We start from the raw sequence: 14022 nt of genomic DNA on the forward strand, positions 1-14022 counted from the left end.
ACGGAACTATAAGAAAAAGAATTTACGGTAAGTAAACAAAATTCTCTTTTTCTTTAACGTTCCTTTGGGAGAACCAGACCATGGGACGTCTCAAAGCAGTCCATGGGTGGGAAATAAACAAAAAAACTAAGAAGTAGGCAGAAACCTAACTTCACAAATGGGCGACCGCCGCCTGAAGGATGCGTCTGCCCAAGCTTGCATCTGCCGAAGCATGAGCATGCACTTGGTAGTGCTTCGAGAAGGTATGCAGGCTAGCCCAAGTGGCAGCCGGACAGACTTGCTGAGCCGTAGCCTGGTGCCGAAAAGCCCAAGAGGCACCGACAGCCCTTGTCGAGTGCGCTTTGATCCCCGGCGGGGGAGGAGCCTGCGAACTTTGGTAGGCGTCCGAAATGGTCGACCTAATCCAACGGGCTAAGGTCGGCTTAGAAGCAGGGAGGCCCTTGCGCCGACCTGTGGTTAGCACAAAAAGAGAGGTACACCGCCTAAGCGCAGCGGTGCGAGACACATAGATCCGGAGAGCACGCACCAGATCTAGAGTATGTAGAGCTTTTTCAAAGCGATGAACAGGGGCCGGACAGAAGGAAGGTAAGGTAATGTCCTGGTTAAGGTGGAAGGGAGAATCCACCTTAGGAAAAAAGTCCGGAGTGGGACGGAGAACCACCTTGTCTTGATGAAAGACTAAAAAGGGTGACTCCGAGGAGAGCGCAGCCAAATCAGAAACTCTCCTGAGAGAAGTTATAGCAACCAGAAAGGCCACTTTCTGTGAGAGACGATACAAAGAAACCTCCCTAAGGGGCTCAAAGGGGGGTTTCTGCAAGACCGTGAGAACCAAGTTAAGGTCCCAGGGGTCCAAGGGCCGCCGGTAAGGCGGGATGTGAGACGCGCCCTGCATGAAGGTGCGGACCTGAGCCAGCCGAGCGAGACGCCGCTGGAACAGGACTGACAGGGCCGAAACCTGTCCCTTGAGAGAGTTGAGGGACAGACCTAGCTGCAGACCGGACTGTAGAAAAGACAGAAGGGTCGGCAAGGAGAATGGCCAAGGAGAATGGCCGGTAGAGTGACACCAGGACAGGAAAATTTTCCAAGTCCTGTGATAGATCTTAGCGGACGAAGACTTACGGGCCCGAGTCATAGTGGAGATGACTTCAGGGGGAATACCAGAAGCCGTCAAAATCCAGGACTCAAGAGCCACGCCGTCAATTTGAGGGCCGCAGAATTCGGGCGGAAGAACGGACCTTGCGAGAGTAGGTCTGGACGGTCCGGGAGAGGCCACGGCATCTCTACGGACAGTTGGAGCAGGTCCGGATCCCAAGCTCGCCTGGGCCAGTCCGGTGCCATGAGGATGACTCGACGACCCTCCATTCTGATCTTGCGCAGGACTCTGGGCAAGAGGGCTAGAGGGGGAAACACGTAGGACAGACGAAACTGGGACCAGTCCTGAACCAGAGCGTCCGCGGCGAAGGCCTGAGGATTGTGGGAGCGAGCCACGTAGACAGGAACTTTGTTGTTGTGACGGGATGCCATTAGGTACACGTCCGGAGTGCCCCATTTGCGGTAGATCGACTGAAATACTGCCGGGTGCAGGGACCACTCGCCACTGTCCACGGTTTGACGACTGAGATAATCTGCTTCCCAGTTTTCCACGCCTGGGATGTGGACTGCGGATATGGTGGACTTGGAGTCCTCCGTCCATTGAAGGATGCGTTGAACCTCCAACATTGCCAGGCGGCTGCGTGTCCCGCCTTGGTGATTGATGTAGGCAACCGCTGTCGCGTTGTCCGACTGGACTCTGATGTGCTTGCCCGCCAACAGGTGGTGAAAGGCTAAGAGAGCTAGAAACACAGCTCTGGTTTCCAGCACATTGATCGAGAGGGCTGATTCGGACGGAGTCCAAGTGCCCTGCGCACTGTGGTGGAGATATACCGCTCCCCAGCCGGATAGACTGGCATCCGTGGTGAGGATCACCCAGGACGGGGCCAGGAAGGAGCGTCTCTGAGACAGAGAGAGAGGGGCCGAAGCCACCACTGAAGGGAGCCCCTGGTCTGTGGCGACAGAGCCACTAACCTGTGCAAGGAGGAAGCCCGCTTGTCCCAACAGCGGAGAATGTCCAGCTGCAGGGGACGGAGATGGAACTGGGCAAAGGGAACCGCCTCCATTGACGCCACCATCTGACCCAGCACCTGCATTAGGTGCCTGATGGAATGACGGCGGGGCCTCAGCAGAGAGCGCACCGCCAGATGGAGGGACTGCTGTTTGACTAAGGGCAGCTTCACAAGTGCCGGCAGAGTCTCGAATTGCATCCCTAGGTACGTGAGCCTCTGGGTCGGAGTCAGAGTGGATTTGGGCAGATTGACAAGCCACCCGAATGGGACTAGAGTGGCGAGAGTGAGCGAGACACTCCGCTGACAGTCTGCGCTGGATGAAGCCTTGACTAGAAGGTCGTCCAGGTAAGGAATCACTGCCAACCCCTGGAGGTGCAGAACCGCAACCACTACTGCCATGACCTTGGTGAATACTCGAGGAGCCGTGGCTAACCCGAAGGGGAGAGCCACGAATTGGAAATGTTCCTCTCCGATTGCAAAACGTAGCCAACGCTGGTGTGAAACTGCAATTGGCACATGCAGATAGGCATCTCTGATGTCGATTGATGCCAGGAAATCTCCTTGTGTCATTGAGGCAATGACTGATCGCAGAGACTCCATGCGAAAATGCCGCACCTGAACATGCTTGTTGAGAAGCTTGAGATCCAGGATGGGCCGGAAGGAACCGTCCTTTTTGGGGACTAGGAAGAGATTTGAGTAGAAACCTGTGAAGCCGGGCGGGAACCGGTACAATTACTCCGTCAGCCTGCAAGGATACCACGGCCTGAGAGAAGGCGGCGGCCTTGGAGCAGGGGGGAGTTGACAGAAAAAATCTGTTTGGCTGGCTGGAAGAGAATTCTATCCTGTAGCCGTGGGAGATGATATCCCGCACCCACTGATCGGAGACGTGTTGAAACCACACGTCGCCAAAGTGGGAGAAGCCTGCCACCGACCAAGGACGTTGCTGGCGCGGCCAGATAGTCAAGAGGCGGCTGCCTTAGTGGCAGCAGCTCCTGCGGTCTTCTGAGGACGCGGATTCGTGCGCCAGAAGGGTTTTTGGTCCTTGGCTGAGTTAGTGGACGAGGCCGAGGGCCTAGAGGATGACCAGTTGGAGGAATGAAAGGAACGAAACCTCGACTGGTTCCTACCCTGGGCAGGTTTCCTGGTTTTAGTTTGTGGCATGGAAGTACTCTTCCCGCCAGTAGCTTCCTTAATAATTTCATCCAGTTGTTCACCGAATAGCCTGGATCCAGCAAAAGGGAGCCCAACAAGGTACTTCTTTGAAGAAGCATCTGCCTTCCACTCTCGAAGCCACAAGATCCTGCGGATAGCGAGGGAATTAGGCGAAGCCCCTGCAGTGCGGTGAGAAGCCTCCAGCATGGCAGACATGGCATAGGATGAAAAAGCTGAAGCTTGGGAAGTTAAGGCAACCATCTCGGGCATGGATTCCCTGGTGAGGGAATGCATCTCCTCTAGAGAAGCAGAGATGGCTTTGAGAGCCCACACTGCTGCAAAAGATGGGGAGAACGAGGCCCCTGCCGCCTCATATACAGATTTAGCCAGAAGGTCAACCTGGCGGTCAGTGGAATCCTTCAGAGAGGTGCCATCAGCCACTGATACAACTGTCCGGGCTGAGAGTCTAGACACCGGAGGGTCTACCTTAGGTGAATGAGCCCACTCCTTGACCACCTCAGGTGGAAAGGGAAAACGATCATCAGAACCACGCTTTGGGAAGCGTTTGTCAGGACAGGCCCTAGGCTTGATCACAGTGGTCTGAAAACTGGAGTGGTTAAAGAACACACTCCTTGTCCCCTTAGGCAAGGTAAACTGGTGCTTTTCTGCCAGGGAGGGTTGCTCCTCTGATACTGGCGGATTGAGGTCCAGTACAGAATTAATGGACGCAATCAAATCACTAACATCTGAGTCACTTTCGGACAGATCAATGGGGCACATGGAAGTAGCCTCCGAGCCCCCAGTAACGGCATCCTCTTCGTCCTGCGAGTCAGCTCTTGAATCAGAGCCGCGGGACGAGGAAAGAGAGGGTGCCCTGCGTCTCCTCTTAGGAGGACGGGGTCTGGGACCAGATGAAAAATCCTCTGTGAGCTCCGCTGAGAGAGCCCTAGCAGCAGAGGCGCCCTAAGAAGGGGGCTGATGCATGTTCAGCAAAGTCCGGGACAGCTGTCCCATGGAGTCGGCAAAAGACTGGGAGAATGACCTAGTGAAGGATTCTACCCAAGCCGGGGGTTCAGAGTCGGAGCAGCCGGAGGGACCACTGTGGGTGCGATTCCAGGCTGAGGCATTGTCAGGTTAGAGCAGGCATCACAATGTGGATATGTGCTCGGTTCAGGCAGTACGAGCTTACATGCAGTGCATATTGAGTACAGCCTTGCAGCCTTGCTCCTTGTGTGAGACATGCTGCTGAAGTGGGGGCTCTGAGCCAGAATGACCCCCAGAGAGTATATAAGCAGGTCCACAACCGGAGGTTGTGACTTACCAGACTGTTTGTGTGCCCTCCAGATCCCACAGCCCGGACCCCCAGACAGATTAGCAGGGATGCTGCAGCCAGCGCCGATCGCTGAGGAACGCTGATAAAATGGCGCCGGAGCGAGGAGAGGGGGCGGGACCTACTCTGAGAGCGGGATCTGGAGGGCCAAGGAGATTTACAGGGGAGGGACATTTACTCAGAGAGGAGTGTCCCTCCCCTGTGCTGAACGGCCGCTGGGCGGAGCCGCACTGTCCCTCTGCATGATTGACATGCAAGGGCAGTGAAATCGAAACCAGGCCTCCGGCGAAGCCGAGGCCTAAATTTAAGCGATGCGGCCGGCGCGCAGGCCCCATCGGCGCGGTTCTCAGGTGACAACCAGAGAACCGGCCGGAAAGGTAAGAACAGTTACACAGCACACTCTCCCCAACAATAAAGTACAAGGGACCCCCGAATGAAGGGAATTTTGTTTACTTACCGTAAATTCCTTTTCTTCTAGCTCCAATTGGGAGACCCAGACAATTGGGTGTATAGGCTATGCCTCCGGAGGCCGCACAAAGTATTACACTAAAAGTGTAAAGCTCCTCCCCTTCTGCCTATACACCCCCCGTGGTCACACGGGCTGCTCAGTTTTGGTGCAAAAGCAAGAAGGAGGAAAAAACAATTATAAACTGGTTAAAGTAAGCTCAATCCGAAGGAAAATCGGAGAACTGAAACCATTCAACATGAACAACATGTGTACACAAAAAAACAGGGGCGGGTGCTGGGTCTCCCAATTGGAGCTAGAAGAAAAGGAATTTATGGTAAGTAAACAAAATTCCCTTCTTCTTTGTCGCTCCATTGGGAGACCCAGACAATTGGGACGTCCAAAAGCAGTCCCTGGGTGGGTAAATAATACCTCATAATAGAGCCGTAACGGCTCTGGCCTACAGGTGGCTAACCGCCGCCTGAAGGACTCGCCTACCTAGGCTGGCATCTGCCGAAGCATAGGTATGCACCTGATAGTGTTTCGTGAAAGTGTGCAGGCTCGACCAGGTAGCAGCCTGACACACCTGCTGAGCCGTAGCCTGGTGCTTCAAAGCCCAGGATGCACCCACGGCTCTGGTAGAATGGGCTTTCAGCCGTGAGGGAACCGGAAGCCCTGCAGAACGGTAAGCTTCGAGAATTGGTTCCTTGATCCACCTAGCTAGGGTTGATTTGGAAGCCTGTGACCCTTTACGCTGGCCAGCGATAAGGACAAAGAGTGCATCCGAGCGGCGCAGCGGCGCCGTACGAGAAATGTAGTACCTGAGTGCTCTCACCAGATCTAACAAGTGCAAATCCTTTTCACAATGGTGAACTGGATGAGGATAAAAAGAAGGTAAGGAGATATCCTGATTCAGATGAAAGGGGGATACCACTTTAGGGAGAAATTCCGGAACCGGACGCAGAACCACCTTATCTTGGTGAAACACCAGGAAGGGGGCTTTGCATGACAGAGCTGCGAGCTCCGACACTCTCCGAAGTGAAGTGATTGCTACTAGGAAAACCACTTTCTGTGAAAGGCGTGCGAGAGAAATATCTTTCATTGGCTCAAACGGTGGTTTCTGAAGAACCAGCAGTACCCTGTTCAGATCCCAGGGTTCCAACGGACGTTTGTAAGGAGGCACGATGTGACAAACCCCCTGCAGGAACGTCCGTACTTGTGGAAGTCTGGCTAGGCGCTTCTGAAAAAACACAGAGAGCGCAGAGACTTGTCCCTTAAGGGAGCCGAGTGACAAACCCTTTTCTAATCCGGACTGAAGAAAAGACAGGAAAGTGGGCAAGGCAAATGGCCAGGGAGAAAAACTCCCAGCAGAGCACCATGACAGGAATATTTTCCACGTCCTGTGGTAGATCCTGGCGGACGTTGGTTTCCTAGCCTGTCTCATAGTGGCAATGACTTCCTGAGACAATCCTTTGGACGCTAAGATCCAGGACTCAATGGCCACACAGTCAGGTTCAGGGCCGCAGAATTCTAATGGAAAAACGGCCCTTGAGACAGTAAGTCTGGACGGTCTGGTAGTGCCCACGGTTGGCCGACCGTGAGATGCCACAGATCCGGGTACCACGACCTCCTCGGCCAGTCTGGAGCGACGAGGATGGCGCGGCGGCAGTCGGCCCTGATCTTGCGTAACACTCTGGGCAACAGAGCCAGAGGAGGAAACACATAAGGGAGTTGAAACTGCGACCAATCCTGAACTAAGGCGTCTGCCGCCAGAGCTCTGTGATCGTGAGATCGCGCCATGAATGCCGTGACCTTGTTGTTGTGCCGGGATGCCATTAGGTCGACGTCCGGCATCCCCCAGCGGCAACAGATCTCCTGAAACACGTCCGGGTGAAGAGACCATTCGCCTGCGTCCATGCCCTGGCGACTGAGAAAGTCTGCTTCCCAGTTTTCCACGCCTGGGATGTGAACTGCGGAGATGGTGGAGGCCGTGGCTTCCACCCACATCAAAATCCGTCGGACTTCCTGGAAGGCTTGCCGACTGCGTGTCCCGCCTTGGTGGTTGATGTAAGCCACCGCTGTGGAGTTGTCCGATTGAATTCGGATCTGCTTGCCTTCCAGCCACTGCTGGAAAGCCTTCAGGGCAAGATACACTGCTCTGATTTCCAGGACATTGATCTGGAGTGAGGACTCTTGCTGAGTCCACGTACCCTGGGCCCTGTGGTGGAGAAAAACTGCTCCCCACCCTGACAGACTCGCGTCCGTCGTGACCACTGCCCAGGATGGAGGTAGAAAGGATTTCCCGTTCGATAGTGAAGTGGGAAGAAGCCACCACCGAAGAGAAGCTTTGGTTGCTTGAGAAAGAGAGACGTTTCTGTCGAGAGACGTCTGATTCCTGTCCCATTTGCGTAGGATGTCCCATTGAAGAGGACGCAGATGAAACTGCGCAAAAGGAACTGCCTCCATTGCCCTACCATCTTCCCTAGGAAGTGCATGAGGCGCCTCAGGGAGTGCGACTGGCCCTGCAGGAGAGATTGCACTCCTGTCTGTAGTGAACGCTGTTTGGTCAGCGGGAGCTTCACTATCGCTGCTAGAGTATGAAACTCCATGCCAAGATATGTTAGCGATTGAGCCGGTGTCAGATTTGACTTTGGAAAGTTGATAATCCACCCGAAACTCTGGAGAGTTTCTAGAGTAGCGTTGAGGCTGTGTTGGCATGCCTCTTGAGAGGGTGCCTTGACCAGCAGATCGTCCAAGTAAGGAATCACTGAGTGACCCCGAGAGTGGAGTACTGCTACTACTGAAGCCATGACCTTGGTGAAGACCCGTGGGGCTGTCGCCAGGCCGAACGGCAGTGCCACGAACTGCAGGTGCTCGTGTCCTACTGCAAAGCGCAGGAAGCGCTGATGCTCTGCAGCAATCGGTACGTGGAGATAAGCATCTTTGATATCGATCGATGCGAGGAAATCTCCTTGGGACATTGAGGCGATGACGGAGCGGAGGGATTCCATCCGGAACCGCCTGGTCTTCACGTGTTTGTTGAGTAGTTTCAGGTCCAGGACAGGACGGAAAGACCCGTCCTTCTTTGGAACCACAAACAGGTTGGAGCAAAATAGCATCGGCTCGCTCGGGAGGCGGAGAAGTTTTGAAGAATCGAGCCGGAGGACGAGAGCTGAACTCTATCCTGTAACCGTGAGACAGAATGTCTCTCACCCACCGGTCTTGTACCTGTGGCAGCCAGATGTCGCAAAAGCGGGAGAGCCTGCCACCGACCGAGGATGCGGTGTGAAGTGGCTGCAAGTCATGAGGAAGCCGTCTTGGTAGCGGCACCTCCGGCGGTCTTTTTAGGATGTGAGTTAGACCGCCATGAGTCGGAGACCCTCTGATTTTTCTGAGGCCTTTTGGACGAGGAGAATTGAGACTTGCCCGCGCCCCGAAAGGACCGAAACCTCGACTGCCCTTTCCTCGGAGGGGGTCTGTTCGGTTTGGGTTGGGGCAAGGATGTATCCTTTCCCTTGGATTGTTTGATGATTTCATCCAAACGCTCGCCAAACAATCTGTCGCCAGAAATTGGCAAACTGGTTAATCGCTTTTTGGAAGCAGAATCTGCCTTCCATTCCCGAAGCCACAAGGCCCTGCGGAGTACCACCGAATTGTCGGCTGCAACCGCCGTCCGGCTCGCAGAGTCCAGGACAGCATTAATAGCGTAAGACGCCAAAGCCGAGGTCTGAGTGGTAATGGACGCCACTTGTGGTGCGGACGTGCGTGTGGCTGCTTCAATTTGCGCTTGACCTGCTGAGATAGCTTGCAGCGCCCATACAGCTGCGAATGCTGGGGCAAAAGAAGCGCCTATAGCTTCATAGATGGATTTCAACCAGAGCTCCATCTGCCTGTCAGTGGCATCTTTGAGTGAAGCCCCATCTTCCACTGCAAGTATGGATCTAGCCGCCAGTCTGGAGATTGGAGGATCCACTTTGGGACACTGAGTCCAACTTTTAACCACGTCAGGGGGAAAAGGATAACGTGTATCCTTAAGACGCTTAGAAAAACGCTTATCCGGACAAGCATGGTGATTCTGGACTGCCTCTCTGAAATCAGAGTGGTCCAGAAACATACTCGGTGTACGCTTGGGAAACCTGAAACGGAATTTCTCCTGTTGAGAAGCCGCCTCCTCTGCCGGAGGAGCTGAGGGAGAAATATCCAGCATTTGATTGATGGACGCAATAAGATCGTTCACTATGGCGTCCCCGTCTGGAGTATTAAGATTGAGAGCGCTCTCAGGATCAGAATCCTGATCAACTGTTTCCGCTTCATCAATCCGAGATTCCCCTTGCTGAGACCCTGAACAATATGATGATGTTGAGGGAAAATCTAAGCGAGCTCGCTTAGTCGGTCTGGGGCTGGGGTCTGTGTCAGAACCCTCAGCCTGGGATCTATGAGATACCCCGGGAGGACCTTGTTGGTCCAACTGAGGGGGGCCAGGGAACACAGATTCAACAGAGTCCCTGTGCTGAGATATCGGCCTGGACTGCAAGGCTTCTAGTATCTTAGCCATAGTGTCAGAGAGTTTTGCAAACTCTGTCCCTGTCACCTGGACATTGTCAGCAGGTGGCTCGTTCTGGGCCCCTCTTAGCAGAGGCTCTGGCTGAGCAAGTGACACAGGGCTCGAGCACTGTACACAATGAGGGTCAGTGGAACCTGCCGGTAGCGGGGTCGTACATGCGGCGCAGGCAGCATAATAAGCCTGTGTTTTGGCACCCCTGCCTTGTGGGCGCCATGCTATTATATTCCCTAAGCAACACAATAGGGTATATAGCCAGAATCAACTGTGCACCATACAGTGTAAATTGTATAGTTACACTACTGCACAAATGGGGCTAGCACCACAGGTGCTGTTTACCATCCGCTTAAAAGCGGTTGTGAGGCCACCGAAGTCCCTGCCTGGGTCCCTCAGACTTTGTCCCCGTCTGCTGCGTCCAAGGAGCCGACAGGAATGGCTGCCGGCGTCCTGAGGAGAGAGGGGAGTCGTGGGCGTGGCCTAGAAAGTGCGGGAACTGGTGCCTGCCCTGTGCACAGTGAGAGGGGTGGAGTATGCAAAGCATGCTCCAGCCCTCCGTGCTGCTCGTTCTGTGCAGCGTCCCGCCTTTCCCCTGCCTGTCAGGGGTGAGGGCGGGAGGAAAAGGAGACCAGGCCGCAAGTCAAGCCGGGGACTGTAGTAATAAGCGCTGCCGCCGTATAAGCGCGGCCAGCGCGGAAGTCCCCGGCGCACTACAAGTCGCAGCCGCGCTACAGTGTTCTGTGGCAGCGGCGGATAGCGCGGCGGTCCCTATACATAAACACACTCAGCAACGCTGAGTGTGTAATGGCACATTAAACCCTGTCAGCGCCGCGGTCCCCGGCGTACTAGCACACCCAGCAAAGCTGCAGTGTTGCTGTGCGCGGACCCTACAGGGATACAGAGTACCTTACAGTAGCAGGGCCATGTCCCTGAACGGTACCCGGCTCCTATCCAGCAGGCTCCACAGGAGATGTGGATGAAGCACGGTCTCCTGTGCCTGGAGACCGATAGGATCCCACTTCACCCAGAGCCCTGAGGGGGATGGGGAAGGAAAAAAGCATGTGGGCTCCAGCCTCCGTACCCGCAATGGATACCTCAACCTTAACAACACCGCCGACAAAAGTGGGGTGAGAAGGGAGCATGCTGGGGGCTCTATATGAGCCCACTTTTCTTCCATCCGACATAGTCAGCAGCTGCTGCTGACTAATCTGTGGAGCTGTGCGTGCGTGTCTGACCTCCTTCGCACAAAGCAAAAAACTGAGCAGCCCGTGTGACCACGGGGGGTGTATAGGCAGAAGGGGAGGAGCTTTACACTTTTAGTGTAATACTTTGTGCGGCCTCCGGAGGCATAGCCTATACACCCAATTGTCTGGGTCTCCCAATGGAGCGACAAAGAAATAAATGTCTCAGATACTTAGCTTGTGAGACGCAGGGCCATGTCCCTGGGGATGAGTGCTCCGTCCAGCAGGATCCTGAAGGGCTGCGGATGGAGACCGGCCTCCTGCAAAGCAGGGAGAACCGTGCTGGCTCCCACTTCAAGCCAGAGCCCGAGGGATGGTGAAGGAGTGCGGCATGTAAGGCTCCAGCCTTGTAAATCAACCTTAACAACACCGCCGACACAGTGGGGTGAGAAGGGACATGCCGGGAGTCCAGGCTTGGACTCGCTTTTCTTCAAAAACTTTCCAAAATGAAAAATCAGATGAGAATGCATGTGTGGATGTATGTCCTCCTGAACACAAATCAATGAACTGGCTGGATCTGGTTAGCCAGGGGGTGTATATGCTCAGAGGGAGGAGCTACACTTTTGAGTGTAGTACTTTGTGTGTCCTCCGGAGGCAGAAGCTATACACCCAATGTCTGGGTCTCCCATAGGAACGATAAAGAAAATCATATGAGAACGCATGTGTGGATGTATGCCTCCTGAACACAAAGCGAAAAACTGGTTGTGACTGGTTCACCAGGGGGTGAATAGGCTCAGAGGGAGGAGCTACACCTTTTAGTGTAGTACTTTGTGTGTCCTCCGGAGGCAGAAGCTATACACCCAAGGTCTGGGTCTCCCAAAGGAACGTTAAAGAAAAAAGTGAAGTTGTAGGGCATCATCAATTCAATACGAATCGACATCTTGCATACAGAAGTGCTATGATATGAAACCCATGACCCCCCCCCCCCCAAACATTGAATGCTGGTCACGCATATGTCGCTCAAAGTGGCCACCGTAAGCTGCAATGCACATCTGGACTCCGGACAGCATACTGTATCTTGCTGCATGTTGTGCAATATGGTAGGTGACACGTTGGCACAAGCCTCTGTGATACGTCGTGGTAGGTCCTGCAATATTGGTGGAGGGGTCGCATACACCTGCTGTTTGATGTGACCTCACAGAAAGAAGTCCAGTGGGGTCAGGTCAGGTGAGCGGAGGCCACTCCACACAGCCACCATACCCAATGACTTGTAGGAAGGTCTCCATGAGGTATCGCTTCACATCCGCAGCCTTGTGAGTTTTACACGTTCTAATCATAGCATTTCTGTATACAAGGTGTCGATTTGTATTGAATTGATGATGCCCGACAACTTTGTAATTCACTTTTTTTCTCTATCTCGTTCTGTTTGAGATAAAAATGCTAACTCCGTTGTTTTCCACCAGGTGGCGCTATAGGGGATTTCATTGCGTAGCGCATGGCTACTTTACTATACCTAGACACCACTTGCATACAGAAATGCTATTCTGCTTTCATCAGGCAAAGTTGGCTCTTCCATAAGTAGCTATCATTTAGCACAACTAATGGTAGAAATTACCAGGCAAGGCCTGAGCAAACAGGTGACAACAGGAGATTTCAGGTCTGAAGAGATTTATTCATGTCGCTTATGATTATGTGGGTATACCGCTAGTCAACTTTTGCTTCCCTGTTGTTCAGTCTGCTGACCAAAAAGGCCTATGATTGGCTGCAGGGGGTCAGGTGTCTGGAATGGCATGTCATGGGAGAGCAGCAATGATTGGCTGCAGCGGTTCTGTGAGCAGAGAGCATGTGATCACTTCTGCAAAGTCAACCCAAAAAAGTGGTGTTCTAACGAATGATAGGGTATTTAATCTGTTTAAGTAAATTACAAAAGAAGGGAATTTTGTTTACTTACCGTAAATTCCTTTTCTTCTAGCTCCAATATAATGTAAATATAGATCTCAATCAGCTTAAAATTGTACACCAAAGCCAGGACAGAATAAAGACTTACCTGGATGTTCTCGGGGTAGGTGCTTTGGGGCAGATGTTTGCGGAGAACCTTCTCTATTGGACTGAAAATCTCTTGAAACGCAGGTAAAGTGCCATAGTTGTCCACACATCTTTTTACCAGATCCAAACACACAGCTATACAGGTCAGCCTACACGGGAGCAAGGCATAAAGTGTTAGCAAAGTACAGTGGAGACCCCCGAGAGTTGCAGCACATCTATGAAAGTGTACACGGTGTGGGAAAAAAAAGCCACCGACTGGCTACAGTGGAGCTGTGCAGTGCCGAAGTGATGGCAGCGATGCAGCCCTCACCCCCCAAAACGATAAGACCCGAGCAGTGGCGGAACGTGCACGTTTCTGCTCAATTATTTTTGGTAAATAAAGAGCATTTAGTGTCCCCTTTCCTTAAAGACAACGTATTGCCCTGATTGCAATCCCTGTTTGACTATGTGGGCAAGAGAGGCCAGCCCCCCCCGTGCAAGAGAGCCCAGCCCCCCCCGTGCAAGAGAGCCCAGCCCCCCCCGTGCAAGAGAGCCCAGCCCCCCCCGTGCAAGAGAGCCCAGCCCCCCCCGTGCAAGAGAGCCCAGCCCCCCCCGTGCAAGAGAGCCCAGCCCCCCCGTGCAAGAGAGACCAGCCCCCCCCGTGCAAGAGAGCCCAGCCCCCCCCGTGCAAGAGAGCCCAGCCCCCCCCGTGCAAGAGAGCCCAGCCCCCCCCCGTGCAAGAGAGCCCAGCCCCCCCCCGTGCAAGAGAGCCCAGCCCCCCCCGTGCAAGAGAGCCCAGCCCCCCCCCGTGCAAGAGAGCCCAGCCCCCCCCGTGCAAGAGAGCCCAGCCCCCCCCCGTGCAAGAGAGCCCAGCACCCCCCCGTGCAAGAGAGCCCAGCCCCCCCGTGCAAGAGAGCCCAGCCCCCCCCGTGCAAGAGAGCCCAGCCCCCCCCGTGCAAGAGAGCCCAGCCCCCCCCGTGCAAGAGAGCCCAGCCCCCCCCCGTGCAAGAGAGCCCAGCCCCCCCCGTGCAAGAGAGCCCAGCCCCCCCCGTGCAAGAGAGCCCAGCCCCCCCCGTGCAAGAGAGCCCAGCCCCCCCGTGCAAGAGAGCCCAGCCCCCCCCGTGCAAGAGAGCCCAGCCCCCCCCGTGCAAGAGAGCCCAGCCCCCCCCCCGTGCAAGAGAGCCCAGCCCCCCCCCCGTGCAAGAGAGCCCAGCCCCCCCCCCCGTGCA

At 54.5% G+C, this 14022-nt stretch overlaps 1 protein-coding gene across 1 annotated transcript in view; it reads right to left on the reverse strand.

Moving 5' to 3' along the window:
• Positions 1-14022, reverse strand: part of NOP14 (NOP14 nucleolar protein) — a 123494-nt gene that overhangs the window by 8483 nt on the left and 100989 nt on the right. Inside the window, exon 15 of the mRNA XM_075346834.1 lies at positions 12816-12963. Coding sequence (XP_075202949.1) covers positions 12816-12963 — 148 coding nt within the window. The remainder of the gene's footprint in view (positions 1-12815; positions 12964-14022) is intronic.

Source organism: Anomaloglossus baeobatrachus, chromosome 1 (genome assembly GCF_048569485.1).
Source record: "Anomaloglossus baeobatrachus isolate aAnoBae1 chromosome 1, aAnoBae1.hap1, whole genome shotgun sequence".
In the NCBI taxonomy this organism is placed as follows: domain Eukaryota; kingdom Metazoa; phylum Chordata; class Amphibia; order Anura; family Aromobatidae; genus Anomaloglossus; species Anomaloglossus baeobatrachus.